The 26,551-nt window shown below is 22.7% G+C and overlaps 1 protein-coding gene across 1 annotated transcript in view; it reads left to right on the top strand.

Annotated features, from left to right (window-relative positions):
* LOC112595819 (metabotropic glutamate receptor 2) overlaps positions 1 to 26,551 on the top strand; it is a gene marked incomplete in the record, with an annotated part of 171,686 nt that overhangs the window by 32,001 nt on the left and 113,134 nt on the right. Inside the window, 1 exon segment of the mRNA XM_025341183.1 lies at positions 11,365 to 11,510. Within this exon segment, the coding sequence (XP_025196968.1) occupies positions 11,365 to 11,510 (146 nt within the window).

Genomic DNA, 26,551 nt, shown 5'->3' on the forward strand with positions numbered 1-26,551 from the left:
TATTTGAAAATTCAAAAAAATAGATTTTCAATAACTGAATTAATGGAAAAAACAAAGGAGTGCGTACGTTTGGCGAATCACTCTGTTTATGTGTTCATACAGCTGTTACTAGCCAACATCGTCAAAGTCGGCTGCCGTTCATCGAACGCATTTCTCCATTAATTCGTTTTATTTCCTGTTGTCAAACGCTTTCAAACATTCGTGATTTCCGTTTTGGCTTCGATTACAGTCGGTAAATTGATTTATGATCGGTATCACGATGTGTCAAAAGAAGTGGAGGGATGGAGCAGGGAGGTTTTCGAGCAACACGCGATCCCGTGCGTTGCCGTAGCTGGATGATGGTATATTATATTATTATATAATACGATGGCACGTGGTTTAATAGTACTGTCTAACTTTCTAGGTCTGAGGTTTTAGTCGACGGCAAGTCAGTGATGTGATGCGGTCCATATTCACGATTACACGTATAATAATAATAATATGACTATTATAGTCAAAGTCTGCCAGTGTCGGCGTCGTCAGTATTTCAGCAATTATTGCCGCCCCGCACAGTAATTTGTCACAGGAAGCATTTGCACTACGTTCGATTTAACGATATTTTCATAGCATTAACGCCTACTCGTAATGTGCACATTATATTATATTATCCGGTACATTATTTTATATATTATTTCAACATAATATCCTTATTTGCCATCATACCAATAATTTATTAAATCGATTAATTTTATAATATTATATTGTCTCGTATTATGATGTATCTGTTCATAAAATAGAACGCCATATTGTAATATGTAATAAATATATTAAGTTGAACGTGTTTATTACCATTGTATTATCATCATCGTGACTTATTTAAAGTCTAGCGTAAGGAGAATTGATAAAATCTACAACAGTAGCTTAACGCCGTGGTTTAATTATTACGTTTCAAACGTTCTTTGAGGTCGAGCACTAAGTGCGTTTCAAATTACTAAGCTGATTTCCGAGTTTGAAATGCTTTATTCGTTTCCTCATTGTTTTATGTAAATGTTTTTATCGTCTTTTCATTGGTATAACCTGTCGCGTGGTAAGTTGAAGTATACATTTCAATCATGACAATAAAAACAATCCATTTACTGTAATGCATCATTATTAAAGTGTTTAGTTCTTCTGCATATTAAGTTGATCGCAAATGAGGAAGTACCAAACAATAGTGTATTTTACTTAAAAATTATTCGAATATGGTTTCATTAAAATTATATATAATCCATAAAATGTAGATAGTTAACGCTCTAATAATCATAATTTAGTGTACGATACGTTTCAAATTTTAAATATATTAATTAGATACATTACTTTTTTTATGTCAAATGTCACCATTAGGGTCAGTAAAAAATGCTTCAATCTTAAATTTAAAAGAAAGGTTTTTGGTGGAAATTATATTTAGTTGATACATTTGGCGTAGAATCAAAGGCAAATAAATCCTCACTAATATTTGTTTTAAATAGTAAGAAAAACTAGCATTTTTACGCAAAACCTTGTTTTTAACAAAATCGTTTTTTTTTTTTTTTTTTATTAATTCTTTTCTGACTATAAAATATTAAAAAAAAATATTTTGAGTAATATACTATGATAAATCTATATTGAACAACCGACAATTGTGAAATGTTATGTAAATAATGATTATGTTGAGTATAAAACTGTGATTGACAAAATAAATTTAATATAACTATTTTGAATACTATATAAATGAAACTGTTAGAAATCGTTTTCAATTTTTTTTTGCTAATTTTCATATAATATCCTTTTATATTAATATATTATATTTTTGATTCAATTTAATTATAATTTTCAATAAGCAACTATGAGTTATTTTTTCCTCGATTTTTATACTATTAAAAATTGATAATTGTTTTAATAATTATCTATAAATCTAAAAATAAGAACTTAATAAATTATTTATAATAATTGTAGACTACAAAAATATAAAAACAATATGACAACTATCAAATTTGTTTTTATATATACTTGTATGCAATTTTTAATTTTATTAATAATTGTTAATAAAACAGGAAGTACTGTCATAATTATCTTATAACAATTAAACAGTAATTCTGGAAAATGTAATGATTAAAATAAAGTGCATTATTTAATTATTGTATAAATAATTAATGATGTTGTAAACGCTTACAGTATGCGCTGAACTTCCTGAATTCCTAGACAAATATATTAAATACAATGTTATCATAGGAATAGTTGTTAAACAAAGTTATGAAGTGTAAATCGTGATATTCATGTAAATATAAACGCATTGTTTGATTGCTTACACAGTGCAATAGCACCTCCGTTTCGTGTTATCAAATAGCTTTAATAAAGAATTTTAATGATTGTCCCTGACGTTCATGAATAATCTGATAACTGTACATGTGGAAAGGAAAGTGATGATAAACGTTTATGAGCATTAATGAGTGTCAGATGTGGTGGTAACAGGGGTAAGAAAATACAACCATTAATACAAACAATAGTGGACAAAAACAATTTGCGACTTTCCTGAGTTTCGTCGGGAGTGGTTTTAGTTGTAATTTATATTTTCTCAAACAAATTTAGTTGCTGTTAAACGGACCATGATGCACATCACTTTGTCAAATCAATTGTTCGGAGTTTTGTTTTGTTAAGTATTCGTGCCATCACAAGTTCGTGATGTTTCCGATAAAATTGAAAACCAATCAAAAGATTTATTTTCAGTATGCGCATTCATTGTATTTCTCACGCTGAGATATAAATTATTTTCGTATATATATTTTTTTTTCTGTTGCCTTCTACTAGTAAATTATGTTATGCAAATTATGTTAACAATGTTAAATAACATATCATTAAAATTAATAACTTATATTATTATAAAGCAAAGTTTATGTTAACATTTTTTTTTTTTTTTAGAAAGATTTAATTAAAAAAAAAAAAAATTAAAAATATAGAAAAACGTTTTTTAGAGTAATTGCTCAATACAATTTTGGTTCAAATTAATACTACCTTAAAATATACTTTTATTCAGGTTTGAGTTTAATTAGAATTTGCTTCTTGAAGACATTTTTTTCTTTAATATTCATTTTAAAAAATGGGTTTATATTTTAAATTATTTGTACAAGCAATAATATTAACGGAAATATTTTTAAACAATAAAAAGCTTCGTTAAAAATATAGCGATAGATTTTTGGCGATAAATCATAGTATTCCAAAAAATATTGTAAAATAAATTCAATTTAGCAATATTATTATCACTAGTAATTTGTGCAGAATACCGATGTGTGATGGTACGATGTACAAGAGATGCATCGTATTACCTTATAAGTGTGAATCACACAAAGAGGAGACTGTATGGTCAAGTTATTGGATACTGTTAGATGGAGAGTAACCAATATCTTCACACAGAGGCTAAATTACGAGAAAAGAATACATTGTATTTCTTTGAATTTTATTGTCATAGGCCGATCACTTTGGCATAAATAATAGCTTTAACATTTTAAATATTTTAATTAGGTCTTAATATTTAAAATGTGAGTAAATGTTGTCGAGGTAATTTATATAATATTCATCATAATTATATTTTAAATAAATTTATTAAGTTTTTTTTTAAATTTATTTATACTTATGTATCTAATTTATCGTTGAAAAAAAATGATTTAATACATTTTACTGATGAGTAAATTCAGTTTCACAAAGGGTTGTTTATTGCATTTAATCATCTATATTAATTTTGATTAAATTATGGTATTATTAATTATTGTAAAAAAAAAAAAAACATTTTGAAAACATTTTTATTGAAATGCAATAGGATCTAATTAAACTAAACAAATAATTTTTTGATCGATAGAAATTTGAACCTAAATCATCTTTATTAAAGTTTATTTGGCCATTATTTTTAAACAATTACTACAATCCTTTGCATGAGAAAAATCCTACGATTTTTCATTATCCATTTCAAGGTCATATTAATGAGGTTTCTGGTTACTATTTTACATTTATCAAAATATATTTACCTACCAACGCCCATACTATATAGAAAATCATTAATGTCACAAACATCACGTGCCAACCGTCAGTGATTTGGGTATGGAATTAAAACAGCAGAGAATAATAGTTTATAAGGCTAAAAACCGCAGGTGGGATATAAAATAATGAATAGGATATTAAACAGAAATTGGAGCGTACATTATAGGTATATTCGAGTCTTAGCTATACGAATCAGAGATAATTTAATCCCATATTTCCACTTGAAAATCGAGGTAAAAATAAGACATAAAATGTGTGTTAAAAAAATAATTCTCTATACTAATAATTGTTGTCGCATAGTTTAGGTATGCTACCAATATATTAAACAAAGTCTTGATTCTTATGTGAGTTATGTCTAATGATAAACGAGTTTTTTTTTAGTAGTTACATTTAAATATTTTTAAATTTTAAGATATTATTTTATTTTTTTATAAATAAGGTTACTTTACTTCAAAGCCCTTATAGATTTTATTTTCGAGTGTTTAAATTTATTTATTTAACCAAATTTTATTAATTAAAATATTAGATGTTCATAAATTTGAATTACATAGAGTTATTTGTTATAAAAAACATCTATTTAACAAAAATTTTGCAATTATTAATTTATTGAAATAAAATAATAATCTCAAAATAATATAATTGAACTTAAACTGGCAACACAAAACCTTTATAAATGATATTGACTATCTAGAGCATAATTAAGTAGGAACCAAAATATTTATTCTGGTTAGTTTGTATATCGAATCTATAATATTTTTAGACAAGCATTTTTTTTTTTAAAAAATACTGTTTGTCGATGCATTTATTTTTTTACTCAGTTTTATAATTTTATGGTCGATTTGTTTGTTTTATCGAGCGATGCTTTTGTGAAATAATATTATGACTGACCTACAAATTAGTTATTTATGAATAATTTATTGCCATAACCCAATTACATTATTGTTATATAAAATATCATTTGTTTAAATATTTCTTATTGAAAAATAATAAAGAGTGTACTATATATAATAATATAGTAATTTATTATTCATTAAACATATAGAATACCTACTAAGTAATATAATATACAAGTTAGTTTAATATTATTAATACTTAACAATTTATTTTTTAACATATAATTATGTGTTTGCCAATGTAGTATTAAAGATAAAAGAGGGTCAATGTTGAATTATCAATACTTCTTAAATACTAATAATTTTATTGAAACAAATTTATAAATCTAAGTAATGTTATAATTTGCCTTCATAAATGATAAATAAAATCTAGAGTAGGTGTATACAAACAAATTTATGTAAAATACATATAATTTCGGGTTTAAAATTTTAATGTCATAAACTGGATTTATATTTGACATTTTTATTTTTAAAACTATGGAAAAAAAAAATGCAAATATTAGAATCCTTTGCTATAAGCTCTGTTTTGATGATTAATCAAATTATGACTAAATAATTTAAATATTTTTGTACTACGTACTTACTATATTCTAACTAGGTAGTAAATAATGCTTATTTTAAATAAAAATCAGTCATCAATATTAGTTTGTCCAAAGAAGTTTTCCAATAACATGGTTGAAAATTGAGAAACTTTAAGATTTCCAAGCCAGAAAAAGGTTAAAGAAAATGTGTGTTTTGATTTATTGAATTCTAAAATGTCACGTACGTAATCTTCAAAGTCAAAACGAAACCCTAAGGATTTTAGAAAGATTAAATTATACTATCGTCAAAATCCCTAAAGAAAAAAAAAAAAATTAAAAATGATGTTTAAACAAATTTTATCATTTAAATAGGTAAAAAATTTTTGATTTATTTGCAGAGTTGTTTTAAAGGTAATACTTACTAAAATAATACTTATTTTTATTATAATAAATTAATGAAGTTAAAATGTAATATATTATATTTTAAATTAAAATTGTTTAAAATTTTTTTTGGCAAATTAGGAAATCTTAAAATATTAAAAACACTTATTACGTGGTTGTGTTAATATTAAATTATTTAAGCATACTACATAATTTGTTATACAAATCTAAATTATTTTTAAAATCGAATACATGAATGTTATGAACTAATTTTAAAAAATGTTAACATAATATAATTGTATTCTATTTTACTTGAAAAACAGTAATTTTTATAATTCAGAAAATAAAAAAGATACTAATAATAACTATAATAACATAATATGTTTTATTCATGGTAATATTTTTTGTTTTTCTTCAATAAATGTGATGTAGTGGTACATAAAATAATTTATGTATTGTGTACATTTTGTTTATCGTATATTTTTATAATATATTTTACAAATGTTTATAAATGTTACATTGGTTGCCCATTGAGATACTTAAAGTTCTATTTTTATACCGAAATTAAGATATATATATATATGTTATTAAGAAGAGTGTAATGGATAAATCGTAAGATTACGACTAATAATTATCACCTTATAAAATTTTCCTCTTCATATATAATTTTTACATTTTTTTTTTTTTTTTGTATAAAAACATTATTTTGACTCAAAATATAATATTGATTAGGAAAAAATTACTTATCATTTTATCTTTCATTTACAAAGAACATTATAGTTTATAAGATATTTATTGTGGTTATGGTACAGAAACATCGAACTTTTGTTATATTGATATGGTTATTAATGCAGCTGTTTTCATGTAAATTCTAATGAGGAAAACTGTTTTGCAGAAGTTTTACATTCATTAGTGAACATAGTAATTTGCTAAAATAAATAATATGATCAATACATGACTATACCTTTAATAATAAATCGATTTAAATATTTTTAATCTACAGTTGCTAGTTTTCGATTTGATTAGGCTTATTGCAAACAAATAAATGATAACTATGAGAAATCTGTATATTAATACCTACACGTGTGTATTTAGAATAATGGTTTATTTTAGCCCTTGGAGATTAAAATATCAGTTAAATCATTTATAGTGAATTTTATTGCTCAGAGTTTGATGTTTCTAAAGTATTGCAATTTTAATTTTATTTCTTAACTTGTTTTCTGTGATTCTATATTGATTTTATTTGATGCAATTATAAACCGTAAAATGTTGTGTGATTGATTAAGCACATCTAAGTTAATTGATTTACTAGTACTTTGAAGAATCTATAGCATATTTATTTTAATTTATTTTGCTCTCAATTTATTAGTTTTATTTTTTTTTTTATCAAATGTAACTTAGTAAATGGTATAAAAGGAATCAGTTGTTTATTTACATTTTTTTTAGTTACGTTTTGTCGCTTTTATAAAGGATGAAATTTCAATGTATTCGTTTGAGCAATTTAAAATGTTATTTGCTTTACAAAATTTGATGAAAAATCTCTAAAATTACACTCTTTGTTAAAATAACAGAGAATAGTATAATTTTCATAATAATAATTAAAATTATATATTCTTTTTTTGAAGAAGAAGAAATGTTAAATTGTTATGTTTAAGACGTAGGTACATTCTCAATAAAAAGTGACTTATTTAATATTTTACTATTACTCAATTTAATATTATTGAAAAAAGTTTACTCATCAATTATTTTTATTAGCGCTTATTAGCTTTTATAAGCGTATTTTACGTATAATATAAACTCAGTTTTGCTCAGAATCATTTTTCGGACGCAATTATTTAGCACCAGATTAAAATTCATTGTAATAAAGTTATATTTTTTATCACTTCTTTGACGTGTGTTCCAGCGTACTTACAGTGAGTAGGTAATGTTTGAATACAACCATAAATAGGTTAATTATGGATTTCTTAAACGTTGAACTTGCGATAATTTTGTAACTTGTATATTTGTAAAAATTTATAAAAATAATACACTATTCATTATTATCATTATTATTTGGCTACCGTAAAATGTATGTTAATCAATATGAACAGTGTTTTTTTTTTTTTTTTTTGAATAACTTAAAATGATACGGAATCTCATTTGTCACGTTTTTCTTTGGGCATACACCATTCGCTTCTTTCACATGCCGATGTCTTAGATAATACAAAAAGTGTTTTACGTGGTTTTCGTAATATTGATTATATAATGAATAAATTTAAAACGTTGGTAGATTACTACTTTAATTTTGTAACATCCGGTGAGTTAAGAGAATATTAGTATACTATTTGTTTTGTTTCTCTATCCCATGCAAAATACTGTAAATTTTCGTTCAGTGGAACCAACCCCGTGTTGTTAGCTTTAGAATTAGAATTAAGTAATCTACCATCAAACTTAAAACTAAGAAAATTTACTGTGCTTGTACATTGTTTTTTTAAATCTTAATTCAATTAATTATAAAGCATGATATGCGTATTTTTAAATTGTAATATTTTACATATTCATAAATCGCACAAAAATTCAGGCACGTATCTGGGACCTCGTCTGGGGAGGGGATGATTAATTATTTTATAAATAGTCAAAATCCTCCTTTATGAATTTTTATTATAAGTGTATGTGTGATTTTGAATTTTTTGTGTCTTAAAAGTTATTAAATAACCGTCATTTAAATAACAAATCAATGTTTAATTATTGAATAATATGTCGATAATACGAGTTTAGGGAGGAGGACGATCATCCCCATCACTTTCCCTAAAATACGTGTCTGCAAAAATTAAAAAATTGTTAAAAGGCATGCGTATAAAGTTTAAAAACAGATAATGTTCTAAAATTTAAGTTTTATTACAACTCAATTTGCTGTAGTACTTAAGTTAACTACAAGATGTTAGTACTTATGAACGCAAATATGCAATGTTATATAAGTATAAGAGAGAAAATGTAGTATAGACTCCTAGTAATTAATGTCTTAATTAAGTACAAATTACATACATATACGTACAAAGTTGATAGTGTTAAGATGTTTTCTTTGGTGATATATATGTATGTTACGGGCAATGTGTACATTGTCCGGTTAATGTGGTCCTGCCCGGGAAATACGAAATTGTGAACCACAATATTTTTTTTTAACTAACTTATATTATTTTTTAATTTTATTATAAATTATTGTTTTATTATAAGTTATGACTTAATTATTTGCATAAGATTTAGAAACATGACACTTGGAATTACATAGCCTATCTGATTTTCCATTCTTGCATACGAGTATGTTATTTGTTTTGTAACCCCGTGTACAAGTATAAGATTATATTCCTGTCTTCCTAAATTAGAAAAGGAGCGGGCTGCTTCTCACAATGAGATTTAATTAGTTGGCATGTCTTTGATCTGTACAAAATTTTCTTTACAAATCGTAAATCGGTTCCTGCTGTATAGTTGTTGCAATTTTCCTTCGGTCATATCGATTTCATAGAAATTTTCTTTCACTGAAATTAGGTATTTTAAAATGTTAATAGTGATATTATATATAATTTAATATCATCATTGCTTGGCATAATCACACCAAGAATACAACTGGGATCACTTCGTGCTCTTACTATATCAGGAATTTTAACTTAAATGGACTCCCCAATATTTCCTTGGAAAAATCGGTTTTGAACACTTCTATCTTTTTTTTTTTCAGATTATTTAATGACTTTTTTCTGCTTTAGTTAATTAATGTTTGTTTTGTTTTTGTTTATTTTTCAATAATTTGTTCTATTTTACGAATCACTTTATTATTTTCGTTGTTGTTAGAAAGGATCTGTATTGACTCTACGGCAACTTGAAGTTTTTCTTCGGTTTTTAATTTTGCAATTATGTTTGCAGGTAGTAATGAAAACATTAAACCAATTTTAGAGGGTGTACCAAACATCGCTTCATATGGTGAATGTTTTGTTCTAATGCAAACATATTTTATAAATTCGGTTTTGTGTTTAAGTGGTTTAATGAGTTTTAATGAATAATATTATTTTTTATGAATATATCAGATAATAAATAATGTGCGTAAAGAAATATAATTTTCATTTATGTATTATATGAACAATATAGGTACTATGTCATACAGAACTTTCTAAAAATAGAATTAAGTGTGAATATTGAAAATATACTCCACTAAAAAATAAAAAAATAAAAATGGAAATATCAATTATCCAGCCCTATTTTCTTAATAGCTCCAATAATTCTATCCTTTTCATTTTTAATCTTTCCGAATAAGCTCATATGTATGTATTAATATCATACAGTGATGTAAGATTATAAAAATAAAACAGCGGAATGGAACAAATAATTTTAAGAAAATTAACTTAATTTGTATTGTTGTTTTATTTTATTATTATTAATATTATTTTTATCATAAAATCAAGTAAATATAATACAGATTTTGTATAATTATGATTACATAATTAACCTACCTCATATAAGCTATGTAGCATATGTTGAAGTTTGGGAGTTATAATTATTAGTAATTAATTTCAAATAAACATAATAAAATCTAAAAGGAAATATTTTACAGATCAAATAAATCGATTTTAATATTACAATAGGTATTTTTAGAAAATAATATTTTATCTAAAACGCCTGTTTTAGATTCATAAATTAAGAAGGTATAACAAAATCATGTATATCAACAGAATAGTTAATATTAATGCACGTTATTTTGTAATTCCATACATAAATATAATAATTATTTAAAATTTATATTTTCTACATTGGTTTTTTTTTTTTTTTTTAATTCAAAAGGCATAGAATTCTTTATTATTTATTTATGATCATGCATCCCTAATGTATAATTAAAATTAAAAAAAAATGTGTTTTTATAGTTTAAAAAAATATATAAACGTTAAAAACCAATTCAAAATAAATTTATTATGTACATAAATATAGTAATTTTGTGTGTATAAAATGTAATAAAAATATATTGTTTTATGTTAAGACAATGTGAATAATATAGGTACATACTGCGTTTTATAGTCACTTATCTAGATTCATTGTATATTTTAAACAATATGATAGCACGTCTAAACTTTATTTGATTATCTATTAATAACAAATTGTTGGTATTATTTTCATTATTTGAAATAAAATATTTTGTTTTAAAATAAAGTGGTTTTAATTAAATTAATTATAAAAATTGAAAAAAGTAAGCACATTAATTATCTCTAAAATAAAATATTTATATTATAATTAAATGTATTATTTAAAATATGATATATGATTGATCTTGTGTATTTTGTATCTTGTGACTATATTTTTTTTCATATTTTACACCTATACATTTCTGTGTATATAATTTGTTTTAAATTTAATTTTTGATAAATTATATTAAAATTTAATGATAACAATATTTTTATTTTTATAATTTAAATTTAGTTTGATACAATTTTAAGACTAATAAGATATTTAATAACCTTTTTTTTCTTAGTAATTTTTTTAATGTATTTAACTGTATGGTTTTTTTTTTTTATTTTTAGGTTCTATTAGCAATATAGATGAAACTCAATATTTTCATTGCAACAAGTCACAAGTAAGAAAAGTAATATCTGGTGTAGTTGGTGCGGCTTCAAGTGTTACATCTGTTCAAGTAGCAAATTTACTAAGACTTTTCAAGATACCTCAGGTAAAAAAAAAAAAAAAAATTAAAATAATTTAGTTATTTTATTTTGTAAAAAAAAGCAATTTTTGAATGTATTTGTTTATACGTATTTAATATTATTTTTTGAAGAGAATCGTCCGAGTTATTAAAAATTTTAAATGTTCTATGCCAAAATGTATTCAGTAAACAAATAAAAATAAACTACTTTAAATTATTTTCTCTATTCTAAAATAGTAATTACGTAATTATTCTTATAGATTCTTTGTCAAATAACATAAAATGAATAACACATTTTTAAAACATATATTATCTTGCTCAAAAGCTTTTATTTTTCTATATTTCTTCTGTATTCCCTTCTTTCATTATTCTTAAACAATTCACTTAAATTTTTAAATAAGTTATATAAATAAATATGGTTTTTCATGGGTTTTGTATGGAACGAGAAGTGTATTGGTTTCACAATAATGTGTGTTTTTTTATAACTTATTCATATTTATAAATAATTTTTGTGAGCAGAAAATTGTCTTCAATCATAAACATTGAAGTTACTATCAGGAAAAAAAAAACTGTGTATATTTTGGTACTTTTGGTGATCAAAAGAAGAAAATGTTTAATACATTTTTCTTGATGGTTGAAAAGAAAAAAGAAACAGGAAATTGGTAATATTATTAATTTTGTTTTTTTTTACCATAGTTTAGAAATAAATATCATAGACTTGAAATTTGTATAAAAGAAATATTTTTTAGGCAATATGTAAATATTAAAATATTTTGTCTTTTTATTTAGCTATTAATAAGTATTTTAAGTTTTTAACATTTTTTTGATTATTTTATTTTATTTTGTCATAAATTAGTTGATCCTAAATAAGAAAACAATTTTATTAATACAAATCAAATATAATATAAACTATTTTTTTAAATAGATTCTGATTTATTCGAATTGTTCACAAAAAATATTTTTTTAAATTTATTTTTACAAGTATATTGATTTATTATTGAATTCAAATTTAACACATACATTACTATTATGACGTCCTATACCTATTCAGTGAAAAGGAACACTCAAAACTAGTAAAGCGAATTTCTCAATATTTTTATTCGTTCATATGTCTTTGATTCAATTAACTAATAACTCAACAAATTAAATAAAACAATAAAAAAATATTTAGGGAATAAAAATCTAAATATTAATAGAAATAATAATATACATTATAAGTAATATTGAGGAAATAGTTCACTAAAAAGCATTTTTCGTGAATAGAATTGGTATTGGTAACCATAGTAACTAAAGTCATGACGAACAAAGAAGGTATAAAAATACACACATAAGGTTGTACATAATATAGAAACTTAAAACTGGTTAAAAAATATCGCATTAGGAAGGAACAAAAAATTTTATTATTTTGAATTCGTATTGTATTTTTAATGTTTTAATTTAAAAATACCAAGTATTTATTATGATAATTAATTTTAATCCTATATTTAAAAATTGCTGTGTATAATGTAACAAATTAGAGTACCTATACGTATATGATTTAACATAAAGAAGACACAATTTTAATTTAAAACATAAAGTGTTATTAATTCACAATAAATAATATATATATATATATATATATATATATATATTTTTGTTATTTTTTTATTAAATCGTCATACACAAAATATTTATTGCTAAGCGTTTAGCTATAATTTTATACTAATTTTTGTTTCAATTATTTAACTGAAAAATTATGTTTTTGTATATATCTATTTATTTATAGGTAAAAATTTAATTACAAGAAAATTTTATATTATGTACACAGGAATATGAATATAAAACAAATAAAATAAGTATTATAGTGAGTTACGTATAAAATAATAAATATAACTAGAACAAATTTTGTTTACACAAATATTAAATGATTCAATGAAACAAAAATTAGAATTGAAAAAAATAATTGGTACATTATTAGCAATCTACATAGGTATTATGTATTTGTGGGTTCAAAGCATCTTTTCATAAGATATTTCAAAAATTCAAGGGAGTATGTTCCACTCAAATACATTAAATCATAGTATTCCTCAAAAAGTGAAACGTATGTTTACTACACCCTTTTTTGGAAAAACAATAGATATCAATATTTTTATTTAAACAAATGTGTTCTTTTATTACTTTAAATAACTTTTCATAGTTTAAACATGGTAAATATTTCTTGTGTAAATGTAATTTGTGATATAATGTTTATTCAGTAAATATTTTCGTGTAAGCTATAAATTGACCATGAAAGACTGTATTATCTCAATTTAAAAAAATGCTATGGACATAGAAATATATTATACTAGTAAATACTGAAAATTATTTTATTGATAAGAGTAAATAATGCAGCTTTATATTATAATATATTATATATACTATCCGTTATTTCAGATCCTATGATGACCAAATTTTCAATTAAGTACTAGATAAACACAAATTGTAATTTTTAAATGTTGTAATTTTTCAAATTGTTTTTTTTTTTTTTTTAAAGATAAAATACTTATTATTAATTTTCTAATTTTACCGGATCGTATACCATAAATTGTAGTAAAATTATTCAAGTTAAAACATGTTTTAGTGCTGTAAAATGTTAATTTTGATTGAGAATAATGAGCATTTTTCTCAACGAGTCTGAAGTTTTTAAAATGAGTTGAAGTCATTATTTATACAATTCTTACTTGTTTAGTATCTATTTTGAATGAACCAAGATAAGATTCAGTCATGTTGCCACCGTACATGGTTGTCTTGAATTGGTTTTTTAAAAGGTTTGGATAATTTATTCGATACTTTTTAATGATTTCTCGATTGCTATCGTCCTTTGAATTTTGATAATAAGTTGTAGTTGACAAAAACTATCCATAAAATAGGTCAATGGTACTTGATTGCTTGATTTAGTTATAGAGCTTTCGAGTGTTGAATAATTTTTTGCCGTGATTTTGAAATGATTTTACAATACCTTTAATTTATAGTAAAATTGTATAGTATTCAATTTAGTTATATTACATATAATTATTACCAAGTTATTTGATTAATTATTGTAATTTATGTAAACTGTATTATTGCATTTTTTTGTGCTATATTTTATTTTGGTAAAAAATTTGTTAATGAAATGGCATCAATGGATTATCCAACCATAGAATAAATAAATCACATCTATAACTGCTCATGGAGAAGTTAGAAAATAATATGGTTCGGCATAGCATAATTTATTACTTTATCAAATTTTGTCAGTGCTTATAATATTATAATGATAAAATATATATATGACGCCTAATACAATATTAATAAACTGTCTGTAAAATAAATTTTTATTTAATTTTTCTAAATAATTAAAAATTAATAGTGATAATAATAAATAATATCTATACTATAAATTTTATAGTATAGATATTTATAATTTATAGTATAAATTATACTTAATAATTTTTTTTCGTATAATATTTGAAATTTGTATGGAAATATACTTACATAAATTTCTTTGATGAGTTTGTATATTCATGATTGATTGTATAAGTTGTTTTTAAATGTTAATATTAGTTTTAAAATTAAAATTGAAATAAGCGATTATAAGTTATAATCACATAAAATGTATTTAAGCAAATTATTAGTAAATTATTAACTATGATTTATGTATTTTTGGTAACAGTTATAAAGCTATTAACACTAATAATGGTTTTAAAATCACATTGAAATATATCTTAAACAACATTATTTCCCTCGAAATTCGTCTAGAAAATGTTTATGACGTACTTGTATGTAGATTTTATTATTCCTTACTGTTATTATATTATTTGTTAACTTAAATTATGAGTTTTCAGAATTTCTAACTTCATTTTAATGTTAATGTTTCATTTCTGACATAATAAATTAATAATTTTAATCTGAATATTACAAACATTTTTATGAGTAATAACGGCGATGAGCGTATTATATCTTATAGGCGTTACTATATTTTAGAAAAAACTGTCTATTATGAAGCAGTTGTGGATACAATATAGTTATATCAGGCAGAAAATTATATTTTATTATCATTCGTCGCTTCTACCGTGATATCGTCGCTAATGTTATAGCTATTCCTATCGGTGTTCACGCACCGTGCGATTCTTGATTATCTAAGTCCACTAAAGAATGCGTTGCTATGCATTCCACGTGCGCTAGGGAATTAGACTTACGCCCAAATATATATATATATATATATATATATATATATATATTATAGGTACATTATATAGTATTATTATCTTATATCCCGTTGCAACTTGTAATGATAGATATGCGATATTCGGAAATCGCGTTGAAATCGTGCACATGCTTGGAGTTGGTGTCACATTTAAATTCTTGCACGATATTATGCATTTTCCTTTGTGTTTATTATAATTTCTCTGTACGGTTATATATTATTATGATTTTTTCATTTGTCCTAACAATACTTAGTAATTGTAATGTCAGCATATACATTTATACATTTTAAAACATAGGTGTATATTCAAAATTTTAGTACTATTCTCAATCCCTTTTTATAGTAAATTGTTTTTTTATAATTTTATTATTTTTGTTTTAATTACATATGTTGCTGTACAGTTTTTTTCTGGGAGAGAGAATTCTAAATTGAAGTTACATGATTGAAAATCCAACCATTAGTGACACTTAAAGTTTGGGATTTATACGGTAAAAAAAAAATCAAATCAATATAACACGCTTTCTTTTGAGTCTACTGTGAAGAGTTTTGGGTAGTGAATGAGTATGCACTTAATCTATTCATGAGCAGATTTTGATGGTTTCCTAGTTTAGCGAAAAACCGTTTGTACTATACAGTACCTTATTTCTCAATTAATTTAATGCAAGGTACGATTTAATTAAAAATAAGAGAGTACGGCAAAGATTAGGCATGGCCGACTAGTTGAAAATTTTAATACAGCCTCACGTCAATTTTATAACCATCATTAATTTAAATAATAAATGATGAGAAAAAAATTAAACTAAATATTAGTAACATATTAAAAATAAAGGCATTATCTTATATCGATTTAATAGTTTAATAGTATGTTATTATTATTGTAGTTTGTTAAAAATAATATGTGCACACATTAATTACCAATACAAGCAATTAGACGACTAAAGTTGGTTACAAGAGAGTATTACTTATCGTTGGAGCGATTGTTTCAGTAGGTATAGTGAACCTATATCGGTTATCAGTAGGCTCAGAAAATCAAATATACGGTTTGATGATCGTATATGGTTGACGTTTTGTTTTTAAAGGTGTTAATGCTTATTATAATAATAATGTATTTTAATATTAGTATTTAACTTCTTAATCTTGTTAATTATTTGTAACACTTTTTAAAATCTTATTCATTGATAAACAAACAGTAGTAAAATATCACTCCATAATAGAAATGTTAAACTCACAGATGAATAAAAATTGTTCAACAAAAAGTGTAGACTGAATGATTAATACAGTGCAAACGAATTGCGTCCCAAGATCCCCTTTTCATACGAATTGCGTCCTGATAATATTAAACAACTACACTAATTGCATCCCGATAATATTTAACAACTATACTAATTGTGTCCTAAGTAAATACATTAATTTTTTTCCTATTTGATACAGACTTAAGACTCAATAACAACATTAAATAAATATTATAAATATTAATTGCTAAGGTTAAATATATTATGTTTTGTGATAAAAATGCATATATTTGTTATTTTAAAACAAAATGTATCATTATAAAAATATATGTGGACCACAAAAATCTACTAAATTTAAAGTGGCTTAGTCTTTTCAAAAGATTCGATATCCATGTGGTTATTATTTGCAGTGTTTAGATAGAACAAGGTCTTCATACCTTACTATATTAAAGGCTAAAAAGTCATCGTTGTTATAAAGTTTGTTTTCGAGAAATGTAGAGATTGCATCATAAAGTCTGTGAACTTTATGCAACGTGGTATGTTTGGCTTTTAAATCAAATTTAGATGATGAAAGTACGTTGTTTGTGAATAAATTTTCTAAAAAGCAAATTTTACACAAATTATTGAAAAAAACGAAAAAGACTAATAAATTAGATTTATATATAGTGATTTGTTCAACGCAGAAAATATAATTACAACGAGTTTTAAATATTGCAAAAACGAAAGATTCATGCGATTTCATTATATATATTAAAGGTAAATATTATGGATTTTTTGTTGTTGTTAAAATATCAAATAGAAATAATTTAAAATAAATTTTTTTACTGAATATTTTTATTTTATTTTATTTTTTTTTATTTGACACATAGAGGGGACTTACATGTCTTATACAGACGCGTGAGGTCCCCTACGAGTCATCAGATACCAGTGAAAATTTAGGATATAATAGTTTAAAAATATGCACTTCATAGATTATTAATATGAAGATTTTCAAACCCTAAAGTGACCCAAAATATATTACAGATAATAGCGATTGTTTTCTGTTTCTAACACATTTTTTTTTGTGAAATATATAATATTAGATCGTGTCAGACCCATAGTACACAATATCGTTAAGGTAATTTTTTACATTAATGACTTTCCTTGTAATATATCAGTCGTGACGTTTAATTTTTATATTGAAATACATAAATTGTGTATTTTATAGTTACGTAGTCATACTAGCCGACTGTATGAATTTTAATAACGTGTTTTAAAACTCAAAATGTGTAAATATCAATTCAAATTGTTCTATTTTACATCCATTATTAAAAAAATCCTCAATACTGTTTTTATACAAATTATCCCATAGCCAATAATAATCTATAATCCAACACATTCATGTTCTAAATTATTTCTTGTCATTTTTATTATACATTAATATATAATTCAATACAGAATAAGCTATTAATCTAATTGAATATTTTAAATTTCACCGATTTATATGTATATAAAAATAGCTTATTTTATTTATCTCATTACTATTTTAATTTATTATTATTTATGTTAAACTATCTTAACGTTGTGAGCTTTAATAAAAATTTGTTAAAATCTATTAACAATGTAAATAAACAATAAAACTTTACAATTTAACAAATATGTTATTTATTGCGTTTCGTGATATTTATTTACTAGTCTTTGGCAATTTCTTCGTAATTTTAAGCACAAAAGTTCAATCATTACTTAAAATAACTACATATAATACACTTGATAATTAATTAAATTTTTTTTCTTTGTTACAATTTAAATTTTAACATTATTATCCAAAAATTTTACGATATTTAATTTATAGGTATCATATTTTTTTATTTTTTTTTTTTTAAAGAATCGATATTTTACAGTACTTTGTATTCCAAATCATAAATTCATGTAATATATGTATTATTATCATAAGTCAAATTTTTAATTTATGTGTCTCTTTACTTTCACAAAGGGTTGATAAAGTGAAGAAATGAAAAATTGAATCTTGTTATGACGTGAAAGTGAAAAACCTCGTTAAAAATAACTTATACGGCTAACGAACAAAATAGACACGGTCAAAAAAATGTCTATCGTCTTCAATAAATTAGATCTGTGATACTTGTGAAGATTGACTAATAACTAATCATAAATACTTTTATTTAGTCAATTTATGGGTTTTAAAAAATAATTTTGAGTTAATAATTTTGTATTTGTAATAGGAGGCCAAGAAATATATCTCATAATAAATACATCTTCATGCTGCGATTTACAACGAAAAAAACTTATTTTGGATATATTCTTATTTGTGTTATTAAAACCATGTTAAATATATCCAAATATATGTTGACGTTTTTATCTCAAAATATTTGGTAATATTAAAAAAAAAAAAAAATGAAATTATTGATAGTTATATTTTAAGCTAAAATATTGTGACTATACAATTTTATATTGATTGTTGCAATAATCGTATACTTATTTTGAGTCGATAATATAATATTAATAATGTTATTTTCATTTATTACCATTATTGTATGAATTATAAAATTAAAACAGTTTTTAAATAAAGTAAAAAGAGTTTTTTTTTATGAAACGAATATTTTTTTAAATAAATATTTTAGTTTTGAACTTGCACGTAATAATATTTAATATTTTATAATATTTTAAGCACGACAAAGATAGAGGATATTAGGTTTATCCTAGAGACGAATTATATGAATGCAATTTTGCGTAAAAACATCCCAAGCGAGATAGGTGTAGATTGAATAAAGTACGGTAAAGATTTATCATGGTCTTACAAGGGTACATAGCCAGAAGGGAGTCAAAACTAAAATCTTCAATACTTGTCCTCGAGAATTACATATAGCCATTTATTTAACTGTCTCCGTTAATACTAGCTTGAGAGGTAAGATAGAAATTTTACTATCGTACCCATTGCTGATTATATTTTAAATTAATTTGTATTAATAATAAATTTAATAAGAGCAAATATTTATCAGAAACTCAAAATATTAGAAGTAAAAATATTTGAATAAAACATACAAAATACTTAAGATATATTCAAATCTTAACTGACTATATTATTTTTAATATTTATAATTCAACTATTATTTATTTGGTAAGCTTTAAAAAATTTTAATCTATTAAATTATTTAGGTTAACTGTTATACAATTTTTAGTGTTTGTAATTGTATTTTTGTCGTTTTAATATTTGTCATTCTAATAACTAAAGTAATACGCTTATAAACAAAAAGGAAATTATTTTTTGAAATACTTTTTTTAGAGTTTTATTACAGTAATATATTGTAATATAATAATTTCATAGTATTAATTTTGATAAAACAAACACAATATAAAACCATTTTTGTACTATAACAGTAGTGTTTTAAATATTTAAAAAGTCAATAAAAAAAGACAAAGACATATACTGACTGTTAAAGGCACTTTAATAGTTATTTATTTTTTTTTTTACTCCAACCGGTCTGCCAGTGTTTGTGTTCTTGTTGATTCTTATTTTGTACTTCGATACATATGTTTTTTACATCCTTAGTCAATACCTACGCATATATCATATGACAAATAACCGAATATTATTTTATACTGTTAGCGCAAGAACATATATTTGACACAACATAATAAAACAGAAAAAGTAGTTTCGGCTTCAGATAGTTTGTGTTTCGACATTATTCTCGTTTATCATTTCCGTCATATCAACTAACCAAAAAAAAAAAAAACTATGGAGATGAAACAATTTCTCTTTTTTAAGATCGTATGTATTCTGTGTACACACTGTACACATATATATATGATATAATATATTTTATATACTTAGTGTATACATGTTCATATGTTTTTATTGATAGTACTTGTACCAGAACCATATAATAATTAATTTGTTCAACTTTTCGAGAGAATGTTATTATAAGTAATGGAAGAGTGTTTGTTTAATATCATGCGTATGTAAAAAATAATTTAATTGTAAACATTGTGAATATTTAAATAAATATTACCTTACGAATTATTCACGTAATATATTTTAGTGTATAAAGAGAGTTCAGTTTTGTTTGTAACAACTTTAATTAAATTAGTGTAGTTAACACTTATTTTTAAAACTATAAAATATCTTAGGTAAAACTAAGGGATAATAAATATAATTTTGAACTCTTACTTACCATCATAAACTACAAGAAGCAGTTCAGATAAATGTTGTCAATATTACTCCCTGAAGAAATTATTTTCTAGAGATATAATTTAGTTTTCCAAAATATATTTTAGAAGTATGTTAACGGCGATGACATATTGTTATTGTTAGTATTGCCATAACATTAAGTTGTAAAATAGAATAATAATTCTTAAAAACTATTTAAATTGAAATATAATTATTTGTTCCAAAGAAAATATTTAAATGAAGATTTCAGATGTTTAATAAGTTTTGTTTTAGAAAAATTATTATATACATTAAAACATAATCATACATATTTTTTTATTTTATAAAGAAGTATATTTGTTAATCTTTATGTGACTGGAAATGTACCTGGGTAACTTTTAGTTTTTAAATTTTTAGTATAAACGTATTGTCATTTCAAGATATCTTTAAATAGCATATATAGTATACAAACTTATATTTTTTAATTGAAAAATGATTAATTTATTGAACTTAAAATTTTTTAAAAGTATCTATTAAGTGGCATTTTCTGTTTCAGTCACATATAGTTTTCGTACTATACTTTTAAAATCTATAGTTCTTACTAAATTGCCATATTGTTATTTATTATATTAAAATGTCAAAAAATTGTGATTCTATAAGCCTAAGCTTAGACAATAATTACCAGTAAAACTTAAGTAAAAAAAAAAAAAAAAAATAAAGAAATACTATAATATTTATTTTCAGTAAATATTATATGTTTACTTTAATTAATAAAAAAATACAAATAACAATAAAGAAAAAAGGACTTTCGAGCAGAGTCATAGACTTTTATAATAATTAAAACTAATTATAGTATGAATGATTATCATACATTTTATTTAATTGTTAGTTATTTTAGGAAAGTTACTGTTTATTCTTATTATTCATACATATAAACAACATCTGAAAATCTGTTAATAACAGATTGGATAACATCGCGTCGGGTTATGTTTATTATAACTATTATTTTAAAACTATTAAATTAATTAATTTAAGCTATTTTTAAATTAGAGCTAACCAAAGGGATAAGTACTTGACGTAGATAGGCATTCCTGTTTACTATCCTTGAGATTGCCAATATGTTTTGTTAAGTGTATATTTTACTAAGCACATAAGTAATGTGAAAGACTGCTTTGTTATCCTACCTTACCTTGCCATTGGTGTTGGGACTCAGTTTCGGTTTCTCCATCAGGATTTTATAATGGTTATATATGTTTGGTGCTGATTGTTGTGTAGTTTTGGTATGATTTAGAAGTATATTTAGCACTGGCGGTTCTAAAAACGATCGTTTAGATTAGGTGGTCGAAAAGTGTTCATTACAAAAAAAAAAAAAAGTTGGTTAAACATTAAACATTTGAAGCCACTTTAGTAACAGAATAAATATATGAATAATATACGTCAACAATATTTTAACTTCAAGTGTTGATGAAATTCAATATCTAAACGAAAAATAACCATTTATCTTTTGACATTTTTAGCTATTTTTTTGTAATTCGAAAAAATGTTAATCGTAGGCTCTAATCAAAATTTATATTTTCACTTTTATATGATAGCTATTAGATATATGTATAGAATTTTTAAGTTAAAATGTGTAATATATGATAATATCATATTATTATATCAAAATACGAGATAGCCATTGTATTATAAATATAACTATAAATATTTTAATTTATACGTTGGTTTTGACAAAAATTAGGTTGAACTACCATATTAACAGAAAAATAAATTACTTAAAATGATAAAAATAAGATAATAAAAAATAAATACTGTCTATTGTCTTTACTTTAAATAGTATTTTGTTTTGTATGCTATTATTAAGTAATAGATTTATTATTTAATTCAAATTTAACACATAGTTTTGGACGATTGTATCAAGGTAGGTATACTCTTAACCTTCAATACATCAGAGTTTTTCTTCTGGTTTTTTTTTTTTTTTTAACTGATAGAATATTTATAAAATTTACATTTAAAAATTTAACTATCTTTATTTATTTATTTATTTATTTATTATTATTAATGAAATTTCCACGGCAACATAGGCCAATGAGAAAAATCTTTTTAATTACCTTTATGAATAACGTTAAAATCAGTTATTAACAATTAAATTGTATTTTTTTTTTAAATTATTAATTTATTTTTTATAATATTTGAACAAATATTTTTATTTATTAAATTGATACATTATACGAGCTATAATTATGGTAGTAATGTTTTTTTTTAAAAACCTTTTATAAGTTGATTATTTTTAAAAATGAATTTTATTTTTCATAACTTTTACGGGTATTTACTTTAAAAATATAGTTTAATGCATATTTATTTTTATTCTACTCTAGTTTTTATTCTTATAATCTGTTATAAAAATACGCAATATTTTTTTTTTTTTTAGGTTTTTAATTTGTTTGAAAATAAACCATATAAAATTTATTCAATTTAAATGAGTTTGATTTTTAACATAGTTTTTTAATTTTTATATTTTGTTTAGTTATTAACATATTATATTAGTAATTGTGTCATCAATTATTGACTATTTGAATGTATTTGTGAAGTTTGTTGTAAGTTGCCTATTAAACGTATAGTTGATTAATTAGTTTTATATCAAATAAGAGTAATATAATACCTATACAATAATAATATTATGTACTATATATACATTGTACCATGTTAACATGATGTAAGTTCATATAATTATAATTTACAAAATCTTTAGCATAATTTATACATAGTACTATTAATATATTTTTACAAATAAAATATCATCTAAAAAAAAAAAAATTAAAATTAAAGAAAAAAAAAGTAATAAATAAATAATAATATTATAGATATGGACTGTTTAAACAAAAATATTATATCATTCAATAAATGTTAATAACGTAGTATTATGTGGTCATTAATTATATATACTGATAACTAAATATATTAAAATTATGTTTTAAGAAATAATAACATTTTTTAAATATGAAATATTTATAAAAAGATATGCATGTGTATTTTTTGTGGTGTATACTTTTAAGTTTATATAAGAAAAACTTAAAAGGTCTTTGTTTTTAGTTTTTAGTGCGAAGTTTTAAAATTTTTGAATTTTTAATAACCTACAAAATTTAAACTTTAAATGTTTATAAAAAACATTGTAACTATGTATTTTTGATATATTTTAACAACGGTTAAAAACTAAGAAAATATTATTTATATAACCCTAGAATTTGTATTAATATAATTCTAAAATAAAATTAAAAAATTGATAATTTAATATTCTATACGTAGTGCAAAAAAAAAAAAAACAAATATTTTTAAAAACTATATAATAATTACTAAAATATCAACAAGATCCAATTTTCTACCAGAAATTACACCCAGAGCATACGGTAAAATAACTTTTACTGCTTCTAATGAGTTGACGATAACCATAATAAAACAAATAAATAAAACATACATTATTGTTTAACCAATATATTAATCACCCTACACGAAATTTAAAATGTACTAAACTAAATACTAAAATCCGTAGTAAATTAATCCAAACAAAACCGATACTTACCATAATTAAAAAATTGAAGATGGTAAGCCGAATACATAGAAACACGGGTCTCATTTTGGATATGAAAATTATTATGGATAAAGTTAATTTTTTTCTTATATTTGCTTTTATGATAAGTAATATTTTGTTTGAGGACAAAGTTTTGACTTTTAACACCGAAAATTTGAGAATCATATCGACAGAAATATAAAAACGCATGAGTAATATCGTGGAATAATGTTTTATAGTTTTTAAAATCCTATCACGTATGGCTTATAATTTTTAAAATTTTTCTTTTATAGGTAGATATGAATTCATAATAGTATTCAAACAAAATCTACATCAAGATAATATTTGCTTTATGAAAATATCTAAATGCATAAAAACTGCTGCGAGATTGTAAATACTTAATAACTACTTCATCTTAAGTTATTCCTAAGAAAGTATAAGTTTTTAAGTGTAACCAAAAAAAAATCTGAATTATATATTGTTACACTAGCTGTGTTTATAATTTGAGTAATTATGATTTTTCTATCGCATTAACAAAAATCAAAGAAATATAATCAAAACTCCAATTAAAAAATCCATTTACAAACACAAGAAATTAATATTTAAAGCTTAAAAGTGTTAATATTTTTATTATTTTTGATTAAATTTTGTTTCTATCGTAAATCGCTACAGCCAGTTTATGCATTTTATTTTTATGATAAAGAGAATACATGACAGTGACAAAAATATTATACTGTCATCATTATATTTAATATATATATATATATTATGTACATTTAGTTTTTTTTTGGATATTTTTTTCTCTATTATTATGATGCATAATTAAATTTTCGGTACTTCAACGAATAAAGTTAAAAATTTTACGATGTTTTTTATTGTTTTTTCTTTAAATATTTATTGATATACTATACTTATACTTTTTTGCTCAAAATTGCGTTAAAATAAATTTCTTATGAACAATGAACATCAAATTCATTTTGATATTACATGACTTCTAAACAACAAAATAATTGTAATAATTAAATTATAATTTTTGTTTTCATAAATCAGAGTTTAAAATATTTATTATACATATTATGTATGATACATTTTAGTATCTAAAATTATTTGTTATTTTCCTAAAAATAAAAAATTAGTATATGTTGTTAACATGTATAAAAATAAAATAAAAATAACTGGTATAACTCTTTTATTGAAAATGACAGTTTATTTTTAGATTATTATCAGAGATCATAGGGTTGATATGGGTTAAAAGTTAACGCCGTTAGGACTTAAAAAGTAAATGTAAATTATGGTATATTAATGCCAGTATTACTGTGTATTTTTAACGATAACAATTCATGAAAGTTATACTTTATTTTAGTAAAACTTTGCTTGATTTTTAAGTTTATCGAAAACATTATTTTGCTTTTGCCATTTTCAAAGTAGAAAAACATTATTTGTTATTTATTAAATAATATTTCAATATTGTTGTATATTTAAAATAATTTATTATATTTTTTTACTGTTCCTGAAGTTAAACAACCGTAAAATATTCAAATTTATATTTTCTTTCAACCAAGCCTAATTAATTCATTGAATAAATTGATCGTATTATTATCATATTGCATGCTAAATAACTGTATTTACTGTATATGAATAAAAAAAGTGAAAATAAAATTGTTGATTTAAACACACCAAGTAAAAATATAAATGTTCTTTATAATTATAATATTCTTATTTCTACCATATTAATTAAGCTGATTAAATCAATAAACATAGTCATAGATAATATATACATATATATACTATTAGAACGTACTAGCTCTCAGTATTACATCATATCAATTATTTTAACAAATTAAAAATATCTACACTAACGTACATTAAAAATTTATAGTTAATATATATGTTATAAAAATTTAAAATTTATGTTTATGTTAATTA

Source organism: Melanaphis sacchari, unplaced genomic scaffold (genome assembly GCF_002803265.2).
Source record: "Melanaphis sacchari strain LSU unplaced genomic scaffold, SCAv2.0 Contig2_pilon_pilon, whole genome shotgun sequence".
Lineage (NCBI taxonomy): Eukaryota > Metazoa > Arthropoda > Insecta > Hemiptera > Aphididae > Melanaphis > Melanaphis sacchari.